Source organism: Lichenostomus cassidix, chromosome 6 (genome assembly GCF_008360975.1).
Source record: "Lichenostomus cassidix isolate B80296 chromosome 6, HeHo_3.0, whole genome shotgun sequence".
Classification (NCBI taxonomy): Eukaryota; Metazoa; Chordata; class Aves; order Passeriformes; family Meliphagidae; genus Lichenostomus; species Lichenostomus cassidix.
Window position 1 is genome coordinate 9,752,467 of NC_139487.1, and position 19,068 is coordinate 9,771,534.

A 19,068-nucleotide genomic window follows, 5' to 3' on the forward strand; every position below is an offset into this window, starting at 1 on the left:
GCCAGCATGCAGCCAAAAAATGGGGCTGTGAGTCAGCTGGGATTTTCTGAGCATCTGATTGATAGATACCCCTTTTCAGATCAAGCACTCCAGCTGCTGGGGTTGGCTGCTACTGCTGCTCAGGTCAGCTCTCAGGCTCCTATTGTGCTCTCTGTGCTGTGCTCTGGAGCTCAGCTCAATGATGCAAGTGCTTTGGGATGCTGGCATGGAGGGACCTGTTTTGTGATTCACCCTCTGTCACTTGCACCAGTGTTGTGCCCCCCATGCTTTTGGAAAACTGCTCTTGGTTTGCAAAATATGTAACTCAGATGTTGTCTCTCTGCCTTCCAAGTGGGTCCTTGGGACAGCAATGTGCTGGGTCTGTGGGAATGGCTCCTCCCCATCTCATGGATGAACAATACAGTCCCTTCACTTGTGATATTGTTATCAATGATTCAAAATGAGATAGCAAAAATTCTTTCCATGCTGTGTAACAAGCTTCCTAGCAGAGAGATCCAGCTGCAGATATGATACCCACGCTCTGGTGCTTTCAAGGATTATCAGTGTAACGTTGGATGCTAATGGAAAGATAGCACTGAGTGTTAAAAAAACCCCCAAAACAACTGCTGTAATAATATAAGACTGTAATTCTGTTGCTGCTACAAACTTGGTGTATGAACATGGGCAAATCTTCAGGAGAAAACATCAAATTTGTATGCACACATCTGACAGTCCTAGTTTTCCGATATCCTGAAGGATGGCTTTTCAAATCCCACTGCAGCAGGTATGGTCATGATTCATAACCTTTCTTCTACCTGGGTGTTCGTGTTCCCAACCCTTGACTAAAGTGTCCTGAGCCACTAATTTCTCTAACTGGATCCAACACTGTGCTTCTGTTTCGAAGCCTGCTAGCAGACAGGCAACGCCAGCCAGCTTTACTTACAGAGTCCCTCTGGTTTCTGGGGACCTTTCTCTCAAAGTCAAACTGGTGATTCAAGACTAATGAACTGCTGTGAATACTCTGCTTTATCAGAGGAAATAGTTGGAGGCTGAAGTCTTGGTCCCTAACAAGTCTTTGCGAAGATATTAACATGTCTTGCCAAGACCTAGTAATTCCCTCGCAGCCAATGCAACATTCCTCAGAGGCCATAAGGCAAGATTCAAAAAGGGGATCATGTGGCTGGGTCCAAGCTGAATTAGCTACTCCAGAGAAACACCCTGAGCATGTGACTCCTTTGCAGACACAGATCTAAATTAACAAAAGCCACCAGATTTTGGTGAATCCGTTCAAGACATATATTCTCAAGATGTCTTATGTAGGAAAAATAAGAATAAATTTTCAAAAAGCAAACAAAGAATTGTCCATACAATGTTGTAGCCATAAAACAAGCAGACTTGATGATTGGGGTAAAAAAAGGACTTGGGGAAGAGGACATTGCACAGCTATGTCTATATTTTAATTTGCTTACTCTCCTGCGAGGAAAGTGTCAGGAGAAGAAAAACAGAAAAATGCTACGCATATTCCCTGTAACTGATTATGCAAAATACTGCCCTTCTGGGAGCTGCTTACAATAAGTTAAACCTGACTTTCAGAAGATGAACAGCAGGTTTTCAATTATGGCATTTGAGACCTCTGGAGCAGGGATTATGAGAAGATAGCATAAGTCAGGTGGCCCTTTTGAGACGTGCTTTTTATTCAGCGACAGACGAGCCCTCACACTGGTACTCTTGCTGGCACTCAAGGTATGTACAGTAAAGGGCAGCACAAAGATCTTCAAACAGGCTCCAGGAGCAGTGGAGCGTGGTTTGGGCTGGGGGAGGATCGGTGCCTTGGATCCCTGGGTGTTACCATTGCTGTGCCTCTGCTCAAATGCCATGCAGCTAATTAGTTGTGGGAGCAGCCTTGGAGCCTGCTGGGTGGGTTACCTCTGTGCCACATGCTATTGCTGGGCTGTTTCTCCAGCCTGAAGGGCAGTGGGAATTTTACCAGCAGCTTCAGTGAAAACAGGCCAGCAGGCAGTGCTTTGCATCTCCTACTAGGAATCTTTACTTGGTTCACCACTCATTGTTCTGACAGTTGTCTCATTTATTCACTTTTTACATCAAAATCCATTCCTCTAAAGCTTATGTTTAGCCTTAAGCTTCAGCATGTGCTAATAGTATTAATCATTCTGGAAATAGCTCTGTCTGCTCTGCTATCAGCAGCTATCTCGATGACACACTGTCCCGGCTCCACATTGCTTCCCTGCTCCCCGGGGGTGGCTCTGGAGCAAGTGCACAGCAGGGGAGGGGGTAGGAGGCAGAAGGAAGCAGAGGGAAATGCCCTTGGGCTGTGCATCCATATTTTAGAGGCTGTGCCAAGGTGCATTTAGCTGCAGTGCTTTTCAGCCGTGGTTCTTTCTGGGGGGTCTGAGCTTCCCCTATGCATCCCATCTGTCCTGGAGGAGGCATCACACAACAGGTTCAGGTGGTAAACATGGTCTAAAAACCTTCCAAGAAGGATCCCACTGTCACAGGCATTAGGGGCAGATGGGACTTGCAGATAGGAGAGCCAGGTCTTGGAAGTGCTCTGGGGTCCTGCAGTTCAGCTAAATGTTGATGTTGCTGTGTGACTGCCCATATGGTTTTGCCTTTTTACTAGCCTGACTTCTGTGTATGTATACTTTCAGAAAAAGGAAGGATATTCTGGAGGGCTTCAAAACCTTCTCCTGGATATATTAAGAAATAACACCATGTGTGGAATCACCAGTAGATAAACTAAGACTAAAAATAGACTTTCTTTTTGCTTTCTTGTTAAAAAAAATGCTAATGCCCAGATCTAGGATTCTCATGTTTCTTTATCTAATGGACAGTCTCCAAATAAAAACATCCTCTGGGGCAATGCCATGTTCCCTTCACAATTGCCTGAACCAATTTTTCCCTTCTTTCTGATTGTATAATATCTCACAGCTAGCTATGGCAATTGTGGAAAAATGCCAGTAACAGTAGTAAGGGTGCAAGTAACACATTGCTAGATTTTTTTAATATAATTTAGCTGCTGAAAACCAAATGATGGCTACAAGCATATGACCAGTCACCTGCCTGCTTCCTGGCCCACAGCTTAAGATCTTCAAAATAGTACAAAAATATTTCACAGTTAATTAAAAACCTGACTTTTATGAAGGTCAATAGAGATGGCTCTGCCAAGGAATGCACACAAAAAAAATTCCAGCACAATTGGCAAATCACTTCCCATGTCTTAGTTTCCCATTTTTAAATAATAAAAAGTACTTGCAGATCTGAGTTTTCCACGATCCACAGCAGGTGCCAGAAGAACAAATTTCCACATAGGGTATTTGGTCAGGTAAAGTACTACCATACTGCAAGTTGCACATGATGGAATAGTCATTGAATAGGAAAACATGAGGTCATTCTTAGCTATTGATAATTAATGGAAATGTAAAATACCTAGGGCATAAGTGGGAGTGCATCAGAATACTGCTATGGTAATTGTCCAAGAAATGTTATGTTTTTATTCACAAATCAATAGACAAGTCAGCAAGTTCATCTGAGATCATTATGTATCTGAGGTACTTCTACAGTACTTGAATTTTAGAACCCTAGTATCCCATAGCAATGTCAAAATATTGTATTTATAGTTGAAATTAATGTAATTACCTGGCTTCTTCAGCACTGATAATTTATTTTGATTCTATGGTCCTTGGGGTAATATTCTTCCTTCAATTCAGAGTATACTGTCAGCATTAACAGTGAATCATAGACAGGAGAGAATAATCAGCTTGCAGCTTCATCTCTTTTCCAGCTAACCTTTTGCTATGAAGCCTTTAAAAAAGGCTGGAAATGAACATAAAATTGAAAGTTGACTGAGCTACTTCCTAGTTTTTACAGCAGCAACAATACCCGTGCCACTAAACAAATTTACTGGGAAAATGATTTTTGCTGTCAACACTATTGGGAAAAAGCCAAAGTTCCCATTCAAATTGCAGCAGCACTGCCCAAGCTAAACAAATTTAAAAAGTGAGGATTTTGTGATTTTTTTTTCTAGTCCCTCCAAAACTGTGGCACATTTCTTGCATCACAAGCTAAGACATCCCATTCAGCCACGTTGTTTTTTAATCAAACTCTTTCCTTTACCTGTTTCTTGACATTAACCCCTTGCTCCTCCTCTGGATCCTCTCTATATCTGCGCTCCCCTTTCCCTTCTGCTGCTGTGCTCTTTAATTTAACATCACTTTTAAAATTCCCCCTTTAATCAGCCCAGGCCTGCTGGCACGAGCTGTCAGAAGCTGTCAGCAGAATTCATTTCTCTAGGCTCTTGCCTTGTGTTGCATTGCCTTGGCAACAAGATTTAGCAGCAAGGCAACAGCCTTGAACTTGTCAGAGTCTGTTGCAACGCGCCGAGCATGTATTACTCTCCAGTACCTCAGGTTGCTATAACAACTACCAACAATAAAACTCATCTCCTGGCTTTTAAATACAGGAACTTCTACAGTCTGTTTCCTGGCAGGACTGCAGCAATATTATGTGATTCCTGGCTGCGCTTGTTTTGCTTTCTCCTTCCTTTTTGCACATGATAGCAGCCTCCAGGACCAAGGCACGGAAGGAGCTTGGGCACTGCCAGTGCTGAGTGGGGCTGGGGGAGCAAAATTCCAAGTGATCCCAGAGACAATGCAGTGCACAGGGCTCCAACAGCAAACCCCAAATGCTCCGGGCTGGTGATGCTCAGCACCTGCCTGCACCAGGCTTTTGGCAGTGGCATTTTGGTTTTTTCCCCTGTTCCAGAAAAATACACCCTGTGTGGCTGGTAATGGCATCCTGGGGGGGAGACTGCAGCTATCAGAAGGGCACTTGTGGTCTCTATCAGCACAAAGTGTTTTCTCCCATCCTGGCAAATGCTCAGCTGGCAGTACTGATGAGAGCAAAGGAGCAGTCTAGTGTGGAGAGATGTGCAGGGGACCAATGACTATCATAGGATCATATAACATCTCAAGCTGGAAGGCACCCATGAGTCTCATTGAGCCAGCTCCCTGCTCCTCTCAGTACTACCTACAAATAAACCATATGGCTGAGAGCATCCTCTAGATGCTCCTTGAACTCTGGCAGGCTTGGTGCCATGACCACTCCGCCAGGGAGCTTATTCCTGAGATCAACACCCTCTCAGTGAAGAACCTTTCCTTAATGTCCAGTCTGAACTTCTCTTGACACAGCTTCATTCCGTATTCTTCTGTCCTACCACTGGTCACCAGAGAGAGATCAGCACCTGCTCATCTCCTGCCTGCTGTGAAGGAGCTGTAGCTTGCAATGAGGGCACCCCTCAGTCTCCTCTTCTCCAAGCTGAACAAACCAAGTTATCCCTGCTGCTCCTCTCAGTCTTGCCCTCAGGGCCTTTCACCATCTTAGCTGAACTCCTCTGGACACACTCTAATAGTTTGATATCCTTCTTATACTGAGGAGCCCAAAACTGCACAGAGTACCCTGCAGCAGTGCAGAGCAGAGGGGGGCAAACCCCTCCCTTGACAAGCTGGTGATGCTGTGCCTGGTGCACCTCAGGACATGGTTGGCCCTTTTGGCTGCCGGGTGCTGTTGTCTCATATTTAATTTTCCATCAACCCAAACCCCCAGATCCCTTCCTGGGGGGTTGCTCCCCAGCCTCTCCTTCCCCAGCATGTACATATAACCAGGACTGCTCAGTCCCATGTGGAGATGTTTGTACTCAGGTACGTGTTCCCTGCTCAGCATGGGTTGTCACCACGCAAATGTTACAAATTAAGTCTGAATCACTGGTGCTAGGTATTTGAAAAGCCTTTTAGCAGAGACTAAGAATTCTAGTGCTAGAGGAGCCCTTAAGGAGAAACATTTTCAGTCAATGGAAATGCAGGGTAAGTCAATGGAAATGCAGGAAATGCAAATTGAGCCAGTGCAGACTCAGGAACCATGGAAATTTCTCAGCAGTTCACCCAGTGCCCTGTCACACCTCCTTCCTGTGGCTCCATTCATGAGGACAGAGCAAAGCACTCATCCTTTTCCTGTATGTCACATCCATGAGTATCTCGTGCAGACTCAACATCATTCTCACTTTTCCATAACATGGGTCACATTTCTTCAAAGGGACAGAATTCATAACCTGTGACATGAACAATGGGAAAGCCTCTATGAGAACAAGTCAGGATACAGCTCATTTCAAGCGTGGTAAGGGATGCAAACAGGAACAGAAAAGAAGCAGCAGATCTTTCCTTCTTTATTGAGTGAAGCTCAGATTCTACAGCCAGGAAGCACTGCCTGTGATACAGTGATTGGTGGGATGTGGGAGGAGGCTGAGCTCTGTCTGAGCAAAGGTCTGTTTGTTTAAACAGATTCTAAAATGTAAAAATGGTGCTTTTCATTTTCCACAGTTGCTGCCAGCTGAAGAACAGTGGTTGCAGGTGACAGGAGCTGCTACAGGTCTGGCCACACTGCTTTCCACTGACTTCCACCCTGCAGGGCCAAAGGCTGAGATCCCTCAGGGTCCCCAAGCACAGAGCACAGCCTGGACCCACAGCTCTTTTAGAAATGACCCCAAGCAGGACCCCTGTGGGTAATGCTGATGATAAAAGAATCAGTGCAGGACACAAAAGTTGCAGGCAAGGAGCATCCCTTGGTTTGCATGATCTTTCTACAGGGATCCTTTTCATTACCTCATTTGCTTTTTTGGGCTCCTGTTTTCTCCTGTTCAGAGTTCTGAGTAAACATTCCCTGTACTGAGTTGCTAAGAGTCAAGCAGCCAGCCTGACAGAGACGCCCCAACCACCAAACTTCTCTGGAGCTCCTCATATTTCATGTTTCATTTGGGGTAAAAAGAATCAGTCCAGGTTTTTTCATTCCTAATATAAAGCTTTGGCTTAAGAGATAAAACAACTAATCAAACATAATGAGACTTTATTTTAAGGAAAACAGCTCATTTGAAAAGCCCAGGGCTCAGTTCTGCAGTTAGATCTTAGGACAGCAGTGTCTAAAGGTATGAAATATCATAGATGGGGGTCTCAGATGGTCCCAAATCTCTCACAGATATTGCCTATGGAGCACTGTCCTCTGAGCAAGGGAGTTAAGGAATGTGTCCAGACATCAGACTAAAGCACCCAAGTCTCAGAGTTTGGTGTAATGTGCAGGGCAGTGCCCAGGTTTGTGCCCAAGTGCTGATCACAGCCTGGGAATGCCTCATGGCAACTGCAGGTTTGTTCCCATAAGGCCAGGTACAGAACCTGGGCTACATTTTTAAGGTTTAAAGTTTCTACGCTGAACACACAAGAATGTTTAATCCCAACTTTTCTCTGCTTTGTCCTGTTATCTGAGACAGACAGTAACCCAATACCTTGTGTCTGGACTCCTGCACTCACTGGAGTAAACATCTGTTTCTTGTACTATGATTCATTTAATATATTATGCAGCTTGGGACACCAAATTATTTCAACACGTTCAGGCTCAAGGGATTTTTCAGCAGGTGAGTGGGCCTCACTCACAAAGGCAGTGACTTTGGGTGGGAGCTGGGGCTTGTAAAATGTGACCCTTTTATATATATGTATAAATAAAAGTCTATTACACTGCAAATGTTAATTAGAAGCAAAATCCATGTCTGGTCTCTCACTGGCAATCCCAGATGCTGAACTGGGGTTAACACTGTGAGAAGTGCCACTATCCCAAGCCATGGCAGAACTCACAGGAGGGCTCTCATTTGCCTCCCAACCAGACAGGACCTAGCAGACACCTGGCTCCATTAGTTTTATTGCCAGAGCAGATAAGGAAACCTTTTGTAATAAAAATATTTCCCAGGTGTCAGGCCAAAACACAGGCAGGTCATTGTGCCCTGGTAATGTTTGTGATAGTGAAGATTTTGAGGAAGATTGGCATCACAGGAACTTGATAAAGTCTCTGTTGTGCAATAAACATGATTTTAAAATTTAAATGTGGAATATATCCATAAATATATGCAATTCATCGGGATATACTTCCTTCGCAGCATGGAGTTTTATGCAGGCTGAACAAATGATCTCCTGAAGCACTTAACACCAGTGTTGCACCAGCGACCACTGTGGTCTCTTTTGCATACATTAGATCTAGCCTTTCCCATCTCTCTTCCTGCTACAATGGATATGGGAAAACTAAGGAGTCCTGGAAATAGCCACAAGGCTCAAATCTGGGCCATTTGCAAAGAGGCAAGTGCAGGTGAGGGGGGATGTGTGTGCACTGTTTGGTGTTGAAACAAAGCCAGGCAGAGAACGCAGCAAACATTTCGTTTTCATCTGCGTCGTTAAAGGTTTACAAGCAAAGTCCGAACATCTGGTATTTAACTTAAAAGAGCAGACGTGGAAGTACTCAGCTATCTACCTGGCCTAGTGCTGCCTCCCTTTCCTTTCCAAATGTGGCTGCTGGGAACCACCCAACCATGATCAACTTCCAGTGCTGGCCAGATAAATTGTCTTCCCAAGAAAAACGAAGATAAGATCTCTAGATAGGCTTGTTTCTTCTCTCCCTGCTATCTTTTCCCCCAAACACAACATTTGTTGTTGCAGTTTCTAGTTTCACTGTTTCCAAACATACAAAATTTATTTTAAACGTGATCCAAGAGAACTCACGCCACATGTTTGAAACCCTCACTTAACTCAGAGCTGAGAGCTGAAAATACAAACAATTTTTTTGCTGCTCTGAGGCCCTTCCTTGTCTTGGCACATTACAGTGCTGCTGTTATATACTACCAAAACCCCGGCATTAAATGTTGTTTGGTAATTTTCTAGGGTGGAAATAAGAAGAAAACTGGACTAACAATGCTTGCTGTCCCCTGCATGGACACAGGTGTGGCCCTGGGCAGGAGGATGTGACCCTGCCCAGCCAGCACGGAGACGTGAGCGTGGCCAAACTCACTGTGGGCTTTTGTGAGTAAAACAACTCTCACGTGACAGTTTGCAGGACAGCCCCTGGAAACACAAACACAACACACTGGAGGGTGGGTTATTGTACAGGCAATACCAGTGTTGTCACACGGATGGGAGGGACTGTTCAGTCATGTGTGCAACCTTGTAAAAATGGGGTTTGGATCTGTGCTGGCAGGGACCAAGTGATCCCACACTTCACCTCCAATCCCCTGAATGTCTCTTAATATTTCTCTGCTTGGAAACAGTGCTGAGGCTGCGGCACTGTGGGGCCATGGCAATGGGGGAGCCCAGTGGTGCTGGTGGCACAGCCTGTGTCAGGGAAGTGGGGCTGAAAGCACCCTTTCACCTGTCTGGTGGCCAGGAGATGTCCCAAGACACTGGTAATCACCACTGGCATCCCCTGTACTTGGTGAGAGCTGTGTAGATACTCAGTCCCCTGCCACAAATCCCCAGTTCCTATTGCTCTCTGCATTACTCTGAGGGGAAGAAAAAAAATGCATCCTGATCACTGACTGGTAGCTGGGTCGCCTTCTGGCACCACAATCTTACCAAGGTGCCAAACAGTTTCTGCCACGAAAAGGCTGTGGGATGCTTGAGGTGGGTGGGAGTCATTTTTGGAGATTAGATGGCAAAGCAAGAGTCTAAATTTCACAGGTGCCCAACTGGAGAAGGTGAAGGAAATGAAAGTTACGACCACAGTAAAGGTATAATGGGTGTAGGTAGGTTGATAAGATAAAGCAAATTCTTTTGTGGCTTATTTCCTGGCCTTGATCACCTGATACAGATCGAGATTACAGCAGTTAATGGCTCTGTCATTTGGTGAGGTTGGTCTCTGGGAATTTTGGTTGCCACTCCTCAGGTCTTTCTCCCTCATCCCTCTCTTTTGTCATCAGATGCAAAAGCAGCATTATAAGGACATAAAAGACATTCCAATTAGGACAATTTAATTCAAAGCAAGGTAGATTGAAGTGCTTCCATAAAAGATCATTGCATCAGAATTTTCACCATTTTATTTGAGGTCAAACAACCACTTAGAAAGGACAGTTTCATCTCTTTAAACATTTCAGAACATACATCATAGACAGCGCTGCCTGATAAATTAATTATTAAAGATTTTACATTATCTACATTGGCAAGTTCATTAGGACCACTTCAAAGCTTCCCAGAGACTCAAAATGCCCAGGAAACAAGCATCAAACATTTTGGCTTAACCGGAAGGCTCACTCTGCTTTCTCTTATTTAACTTATTAGTCATGTATTATTCAAATGAAATAAATAGTGCTGTCTACTGTGCTCATGCAGGCAAAGCCTTTAGCAGCAATCCAGTGGCTCATTCAGCCTGGACATGCACCAGCCATGGGCCTTGCAATCCAGACCACCTCAGGGCTCATCCATGGGCTCATCCTGCTGGCTCAGGTGGCACTGGGATGCTTGCAGTGTTTAGACCCAGGTCCCTGCAGACAGACAGGACAGCAGCTCACATGGCACAGTCTCACCTCTACGTGACATAGGTGTTTTCTGCAGAGGACTTGACACCAGCGTAGGCAGGAGATGTCTGCAAAATGCTTTGTGGTCTGAAAACATTTTTTCTTACAAGATCATTACTCTTCTGGAATGAGGTTCCTATGCAGAATACCCATCAGTTTGTCATTATTAATTCTACCAGGAAGGAAAGCAAATTAGTCTAAATTTCAGTGCTCAATGAGTCAGAACCAGTTAGAAGTCACCTCTGGCTACAGAAACCTTAACACTGTGGCTCTGCAATACTAGGCACTCAGTAACAACCTAGGAGCTCTTCCAGACATCAATATTTTCCCTTCTGTTTCTGCTTTCTTTAGCACATTTTTAGGAGATGGGAATGCAGACTTTTTTTTACCTTTATTAAATAAAGAACTTGATGAGGAAGACAGAATGGGGGCACATTTTGGCCACTAGACAAAGCAGTAAGGTGTTTTTGAGTGGTGGCTTAATTCATTTTAAATTACATAGAGACATCAATATCACATTGATAGTCTGTCCACAGTGATGCTTGTTATTTCTGCCTTGAGCTTGGTCCAAAGTAGAGAAATTCAATCAAATTCAATTCTTGTGGTTTGTTCTCCTCTCACACTGGGGTTGTAGGATAGCCAAAGGAGGGAGGACAGATCTGCTTTCACACTGTAGTTGTTTTCCTTGGACTGGCTGTGGACAGGCAGGATGGCACCTCTAGACCTGGAGGAATTGGGACAAATTCTGTGAAAATGCTGAGCTTTCCCCTGTCCTATCCTATCCTCCCCCTGGTACACTGGGATCTGCCAGCAGCTTGATTATTTCATGCTGTGCATGCTCCCCAAGTCACACTCCCACATAGGAGTAGTGTTTTCTTTCCTTTCTGTATCTGATTGCCACTGCTCCCACAGTCCACCAGCTAGCCCAAAGTGATATAATAATGATGTGCTGGCAAAAAATAATCCAACAATTTCAGTGGCACAGGCTGATTACCTTGTGTTTAGCCACTGTCCTAAATTCATATAAACTGAGAATGCTACAGAACAGGAGAGGGAAAGGTGTCCCCACTTGGAGAGCTGGAAAGGCACATGACAAAGGTTTGAAATGTTTCGGACTGATCCTTCCCCCTTCCCTGGGCTGGTGCACAGCTCCAGCAGGTGCAGATTTCCACAACCCTCTATTAAGAGCCACAGCCAAATTCCAAATCTAACCCCAAATTATTATCATTATTATTATTATTATAGTGAGTCAGAGGAGGCTGAAAGGACCATTTCACAACCCTGATTGGATTCAGCTGCAGAGTTCACCATTGGCAAATGATCTCCGTGATCATCGTGCCAATGTTGCAGTGCTTTCAAAATGTCCTGACACGTGCTTTAGTATGAGCATCACTGGATTCTGGCTGGTTTCCAAGAAATGAATCTTCTCAGCAAATATTCTGCAGGGTGAGCATAATGTGGTCTGTAACACAAATGCAAAACACGGCTGTAGTTTACCCTGAGGGGGACACTGATGTGTGATGATCTAAATGGGCCTTTTTGGCCCAGACTGCCAGGATTGTAGGAGTCCCTTGTGGGCAAGGCTGGAAGATAAGGTGAAAATAATCGGGAAATAGCAATTAGCTTCACCCAAGGAGGTTAATGAGGAAAGAAATTTTCCTGTTATAACAGTCCTGGTCACCAGCCTCTCCCTCCCCTCTCTCCTGCCCCTCCTCAGGGACAGTCTGCAATCCCAGCCCCATCCAATGACCCTTCCCAATGCTGGGATGCTGGTTGCAGGACAGACCTTTTATTCTCTTCTGTCGGATTACAAGTTTTGCTGTGCTGTGTTATGCCCTAGATTGTATTCCAGAGATCTGCAATGTGGAGAACACCACAGCTGCTGACTGGGGCTAACTGCAGGGGAGCTAGAATTTTTGAGCCTGGAGAACAGTCGGAGAGAAAAAGGAGCCAGACCCTTTCCAGATGTCCACAGCAAAAGGTCAAGGGGCAAGTTGCAATGAGGAAAAATCTGCTTGGGTATCAGAAATAAACCTTTTTGCTCCATGGTCAGCACTAGCACCAGCTGCCCAGAGTGGGTGTGCTTCTTTCTTGGAGATACTCAAAACCTAGCAGGACAGTCCCTACACAACCTGCTCTAGAAGTTAGCCTTGCTTTTAATAGAAGGTTGGACTGGAGACTCCAACAGTCCACTGCTGCAAGCAAACTCCTCTTGCCTGGACACAGTAACAAAGCAGAATTTTTTTCTTTTGTTGTAGCTTTTCTTGGTGGTCTTCTCATTTGTCAATGTCTGCATTTCTGTAACAGCCTCCTGTTCCTGTCAGTAGGGCTCATTTATAGCCCACCTGTAAAAAACTGCTGGGGCAGAGCAAAGTGGTGGAAAGTGTTTTCTTTAGGGAGCGTGCAAGGCAAATGACCATGCTCATAAAAACATACAATAGTTTGGGCTGGAAGGAGCCTTAAAAATCATCTAGTGTCAACCACGGGCACTGGACCAGGCTGCTCAAAGTCCCATCCACCCCTGCCTTGAGCATTTCCAGGGCTGGGGCATCCACAACTTCTCTGGGCAATTTGTTTCAGTGCCTCACCACCGGCACAGCACATTATTTCTTCCTAATAAATTTCAGCCTGTCCAGCAGTTTGGCGGTGGAGGGGGCGGTGTGACCCGCAGCCTCTCCGCTCCTGCCCCTGCCCGGCTCCTTCTCCGCCGCACTGGGCCGAGGCGGGCGGGCCGTGCCGGGCGCGGAGCCGGGAGCACTCGCCGCGCGGCCTCAATCCCTTTCCAGGCTGGGTTTTTGGAAGTTTACGAGCGAAGCGGATGGCGGAGGCGAGCGCAGACCGACGTGCGGGACAGGCTTCGCTCCGGTCCGGTCTGTCCCCGCCGGCTGCAGCGCCCGCGGCTGCCCTGGGCTCCACACCGGCCTCCCCTCACGCGGGACACGGAGCCACCGCCGGCGGGGACGGGACGGGACGGGACGGGACAGGCGGTCCCGCAGGGCTCTGCCGGGTGGTCACGCCGGGAAGAGCGGCGGTGACCGCGACGGTGACCGGTGTGTGGTCCCGATCCCGATCCCGATCCCGATCCCGATCCCGATCCCGATCCCGATCCCGGTCCCGATCCCGATCCCGATCCCGATCCCTATCCCGGCCCTGACTGGTCCCGGTCCCCGTGCCGGTCCCGCCCGCTCGCCCCGTGACGTCACCGTGACGCGGGGGCGGGGCTGTTTGCCCACGTGGTTGTGACGTGGCGGCGGGCGGGCCGGCGGCAGGTGAGGCGCGGCGAGGCGCGGCGGGCGGGGGCAGCCCGGGTGGGTGCCCGAGCCGATGGACAGCGGGACCTGTGCCCGGGGCCCGGCCCGGCTTGGGCCCGGCGTTCCCCTCCAGCCGGTCCCCGGCGGGTCTCCAGGCCCAGCCCGGGCGCTCAGGCCCTGCAGGGGATCCGGCAGTGACAGCCGGGCCCAGCCGGGGTGGCCAGGCCCAGGCGGCCCCGTCAGTCCTGTGGAGGGCTGGGGGAGGATTTTGGCCAAGGTGGGCAGGAACATTTCATTGACGAGGAGATACGGTGGGAGCTGGGCCTGTTCGGTCTGGAGAAGACTGAGAGGGGATCTCATCAATGCATGTAAATGTCTCCAAGTGGGTTCAAGAGGATGGTGCCAGGCTCTTTTTGGTGGTGCCCAGTGACAGGACTAGGAACAATGGCCATAAACTAAAACACAAGAAGTTCCACCTCAGCATGAGGAAGAACTTTACGTTCAGGGTAGCAGAGCACTGAACAGGCTGCCCAGGAATGTCCTGGTGTCTCTCTCCGTGGATGTGTTCCTGTGTCACCTGCTCCAGGTGACCCTGCCTGGGCGGGGGGGTTGGACTGGACCAGAGGTCCTTTCTAGCCCTAACAATTCTGTCATTCTGTTTGGTGAATTTGAGGTGCTGCAGGTACTGTGGAGAGGGGACAGGCAATGGGCTTTGTGCCTCAGTGCTTTAAAGGTCGGGTGATGAGTACTTGGCCCTGTGTGCAGCCAGCCTGGGCCAGAGAGGCCTGGCTTTGAGGTGGTGCTGCTGGCTCCTGACAATGCGAGCTAATGTGCTTATTTTGAACAAGACTATTCATAAAAGAGAAAGCAGAGAGGAAGTTATCAGAAGGATGAGCATATCTGAAGAAAACATGACATAAACAGTCAGGATGGTCTAACACAGCCGCCACAGGCAGACCCAGCTGTAGCCAGACCTCCTGGCCTCTCCTCCCTTCCCCACTGTGGCACTGACACACACCCTGACACAGTGGGCCTGGTGTCCCTGGCCATTGCTGGCGCCTGGGCTTGCAGCAGCCCATTGCTGTGTGTACATGTGGGAGGCAGGAGGACGTGTCTGGTTCCTCTGGCAGCATTTTCGTGGTTGCTCTTTGCCCCATGTGTCTGATGGAGATGCTGTCCAGGCAGGATCTGGTCTGGGCTCTTGGAGAACTGCTTCCTGTGGTCTGAGTGAGGTGTAGATAATATTTGTCTAGACAGTGACAGATTTTGGGATCCAGCTCTGACTGCAGTCTTGCTACAGTGGTACTTTGCATGTTACTTCTGCTCTGCCTTGATTTACCCATCTGTAAAATGTGGAGCAGCCTCTGACAGAATGACTAAAAAAACAGATTGGCATAAACCAGAGCACACTTGCAAATTTTAATCATAAGTCTTGACAAGCAAATGCCTGGCCCTTGACGTTCCCTGTTGCCTCATGGTTCACCCTCAATGCATCTCTAATCTTTACACCGAGAATGTGGTGTTAATGCATTTTCAGCTCATTGCTCTGGGATGAGAATGTTTTATGGGGGGGCAAAGTTTGTTAGCCACTTCATTTTTGCCCTTTGCTTTCTCAGGCACAGGGGAGCTTATGAAGGCTGAGCAAAGAGCTGGATGGTATTTTATGTGAGCAGAGACAAGCAGCATCCAGACGTGGGGAACTGCAGAGACAGGTAACAAGGGAGCCTGATACCTTTGAAAAAGTTAGGGCAGGAAATGGGACTGGTTCTTGCACTGCTACAGCTGCTACCTTAATTTCAGCAGTGTTTGGTGTTAATCACTGGACTGATAAAATAATGATAGAAATAATGATAGAGAAGCTGTTTTAACTTTGTAGAGGCTTGCAGTTATGGCCAAGGAAGGAAAAGTCACCTGTTAAAACTTACAGAAGTGACCAGAGTAAATGACTACCCAATATCTCTGAGAAAACAGCTTTGTGTTTCTCTGGAAATTCAGAACAATTTTGATTGTAGAATTTGTGGAGGATATTTTGAAAGCCATTTCTTATTATGTGGCAGTTATCTAAAATAGAATTCCTTCTTAATATGGGTCTTGTTGCTAATCTATCTTAGTTGTGTTTTTAATATTGCAAGCAAATCTTTCAACAGTGAGAGTACTTTTTAAATGGGTTTTTTTTGTCCTTGAGAGAATCTCATCTTGCTAAGAAAACCATGGCTTGTCAGCAAGGAGCTTTATTAGAAGGCAAAGCCTTGTCATGCCCTGCCTATTTATATGAGACTTCTAAACTCCTGGAGACAAAGCACAGGCCAAGAAAGGAAGCTGTGTCCTTATGAGTTTGTAGAAAGAGATTCTTTTCTGCTGGCTAGTCGCTATGTTGTTGCTCTCTCTCCTTTGTGTTTCATTCTATCTGAACATAAATCAGCAGCAATGTTATAGAGTGTTACAGCAGCTCGTTGTGGAGGACAAACAGAAACAATCACAGTATTATAAAGTTCACTGTAGCTTGCAAACACTATAAAACAATGAAATTTGTCCTGGAAATAAATCTGAGGTGTAATCCCCAGCAAAGGAACAAGGTACCAATTTGAGGATATAGTGTATGGAGTGTTTTGAGCTTGATTTGCTTATTGTGGTCTGGTTTTTAAAAACCAGTGTACCTGTGGGCAGAGTCAGTCACACACAAGTCTGGTGTGCTCTAAATTTCCTGTGATGAGATATGTGAATGGTGGTCTTGGGTTTTTTTACACCTGAATGCATCAGATCTTGGTTCAGTTCCTGACTTGGTCACAGTGCTGCTGTGTGACCTTGGTCAAATCTTGTGATTTGTGAAAGGGAGGCAGCTTTTCTGCCTTCCTGTTTAGATGGCAAACGTCACAGGGCAGGGACTGTGCCTTATTGTATTCTGCCATAATACCATAATGTCATCTGGGACTCCTGGTAGTTACTGAGGTGTAAATAGAATAAGTGCCTGGATAAGCAAAAAATGTTTGAGACTTGCATGCTGTTTGCTTCTCCCATCTATGGCCTGCTTGTAGACATGGCTGTGAAATGAGCTGTGAAATTAACTGGTCAGAATAAAATACTGCATAGCATGGCTTTCAAGCAGCACACCACAAATGTGGTGGTTTTGATTGGTTTTGATTGACAACAACCTACCCACCTTGCCATGGAAAGTGACAGTATGAAAGTTATAAGAGTTCTTAAAAATGTGAAAAGAGTGGTCAGGAAACCAGGAGGGCCCCCACTTTGGGCCCTCTTTGGAGATGTGAGTGAAGAAAAAGATGGAGAGAATCTCTGAAAAGGTTCAGGTTACTTGATTTTCATAGTCTTTCTGGCCAGGCATCCCCCACAGCTTGAACATCCTGTGCAGCCACCACTTGCCTCCCACTGCAGCCATCTCTTGTGCCAGCACAGCAGCAGGGCCTGATGCATCACTGCCTGGTGCTCACAGCAGGTTCTGGCTGGTGAGGGCTTTGGGGGAGCACATTGAGAGGCTGTTGTTCACTGCAGTGCCAAAGATACATCCATTGCAAAAACACAGCCAGGGAGGGTGACTGGCCTGTGCCCTTGTTTTCCCCTCTGATCTGCTCTGTGCCATCCAGGCTCTGCCCCACCCCTGCCTGACAGCTGAGATCTGCAGAGCATTTGCCAAAGGTCTTTAGAGAACATTCCCATAAGCATCCTTAGTTGTCCTTTGGCAGTCACTTGTGAGAACTCATTGGACTGTTCCTCCTATTATTGTTGTGTTCTTGCTAGGTGAACTAGCATGTAGCCTAGAGGTACATGTGGCCACTGAATGCATCCCTCTGAATGTCCCTGAGAGCAGATTTCTTTTGTCTGTTAATTCTGTCACCAGTTCACCATGAAACTCTGGGCTGCAGCAAAACTTATAAAAATTGTATTTGTAATTGTTCCATTTCTGGGTTCCTGACGTGCATGTCTTCCTCTCCCAGCAACCTGTGTTCCTGTGGCATACAAGCCACAGCATCTCAGGCCCTGGAGTGAAAAGACTGGCAGTTTTTCTCAGTGCACATCACAGGTGGGGCTGATTCTGATCTGTGGGTACTTGGGACCATTGATGTCCCATGCATGCCAAGACCATCCTGGCATGGTCACAGGGTGTGTCTGAGGTGCTTTGGTTCCTGATACTGGCTCCTGGTCCACGCTTGGCCAGTGTGTTAAGCTTGTGTGGATCACCACAGGGCATGCCATCCTTCACCAGGTGGGAAAAATCCTTTCCAGGAAAGGCCAGCTTTGACTCTCTGGCCTTAACCTGATTCCTTGTTCTCAAGGAACATGAATGAAGAGACAAGACAGGTGAAATTCTGGTCTGAGAGGGATAGTGTGAGTGCAGGTGTCTTCAAGGGGAGTTTCCAGTGGTGACAGCCTCCTCCAGCCTGTTCATGTGGGTGGCCTGGGATGGCTGGAGAAACTCCAAAGTTTCATGCTTTGTTTTAGTCACAGGTAGGAAGATGAGTCCGAAAATTACAACAGAGCTGCTGAAGCAGCTGCGGCAGGTGATGAAGAATCCCAGGTATGTCCAGGAGCCTGTCCAAGCCTACATAGTGCCCTCTGGAGATGCCCACCAGGTATGTATGGATGCATTATGGGAATGGTCACACTTTCCTTCCCTGAAAAAAATAAAAGCCAAGTGTAATTAGCATCATCCTTCATTCACTTGCTTTAATGGTTCTAGCATAAAAGTCTGGGGACTTGAGAAATACCACGTTAGAAAACATTTCTGGGGTCTTTTCAGGAGACTGAGGTTTTTATGTTCTGGTAACAAATCAGAGTGAAGGTACCACTAGTGGCTTTTCATCAGATTGTCTTCAGGGAGCTCACACTGTAGAAAAGGGAGCTTGCCAGGGCACTTGCTGTGCCCATCCTGGCTGCTGGGAGGAATGGGTTTACTGGGGGAGGAACAGGCATTATCTGAGCTTAACTTTCCCCAGTAGCACTTCCTGATCAACACCTACTTTCAGGCAAGATAGCAAAGGTCTAGTTGCAGAGTTTTCCCTTTGCTAGATCCAGTTCTTGCTGGAATTCATTGCCTGATGCTAAAGCCTTTCAGATCCCACATGGAGGGGCCTTTGGGGAGGCAGGGGAGGAAAAGAACCCAGTGATCCCTCCCTTTCCATGCTGCTCTGCATCATATTCTTGGCGTGAAAGACAGGAGGGAAGTCTGGGCCCAGGGTGGTTAACCCATGGCAGTAACTGTTGTGTGCTGCTTCCACTGTTAAGAATTTTGTAGTCCGTGACATAAATTTTAAATTGCTGAACTGCCTTTTACCTCCCCTGCTTGCTTATGTACAAGTTTCACTCTTCACTCTGTTAGGAGACCCAAGAACTGCCGAGGGTTTTTCCCTCCTCAGCCATTTTCAGGAAACAAAAGACCTGAAGTCTGGCTCACACCCAAAGCTCCCTTTTACCCCAGGGTGCACAAGA

General features: G+C 46.9%; 1 protein-coding gene and 1 long non-coding RNA gene across 4 annotated transcripts in view; one reads left to right on the plus strand and one right to left on the minus strand.

Moving 5' to 3' along the window:
- Nucleotides 1–9,812: 9,812 nt before the first annotated feature.
- LOC146435174 (uncharacterized) lies at nt 9,813–13,520 on the minus strand. Its single transcript, XR_014853168.1, has 2 exons — nt 11,367–13,520; nt 9,813–11,096 (listed from the first exon to the last, which is right to left on the minus strand). It is a non-coding gene; the product is annotated as an uncharacterized LOC146435174 (long non-coding RNA).
- A 34-nt stretch (nt 13,521–13,554) lies between these two features.
- XPNPEP1 (X-prolyl aminopeptidase 1) overlaps nt 13,555–19,068 on the plus strand; it is a 31,133-nt gene continuing 25,619 nt past the window's right edge. The window contains exons 1-3 of one of the 3 annotated variants that reach the window (XM_085064884.1): nt 13,555–13,641; nt 15,240–15,335; nt 18,082–18,212. In XM_085064884.1, coding sequence (XP_084921010.1) covers nt 18,096–18,212 — 117 coding nt within the window. In that variant the 5' untranslated portion in view covers nt 13,555–13,641; nt 15,240–15,335; nt 18,082–18,095. Of the gene's footprint in view, nt 13,642–13,754; nt 13,901–15,239; nt 15,336–18,081; nt 18,213–19,068 lie in introns of those variants that run through there. The other 2 variants (XM_085064885.1, XM_085064886.1) reach the window with 2 other exon arrangements.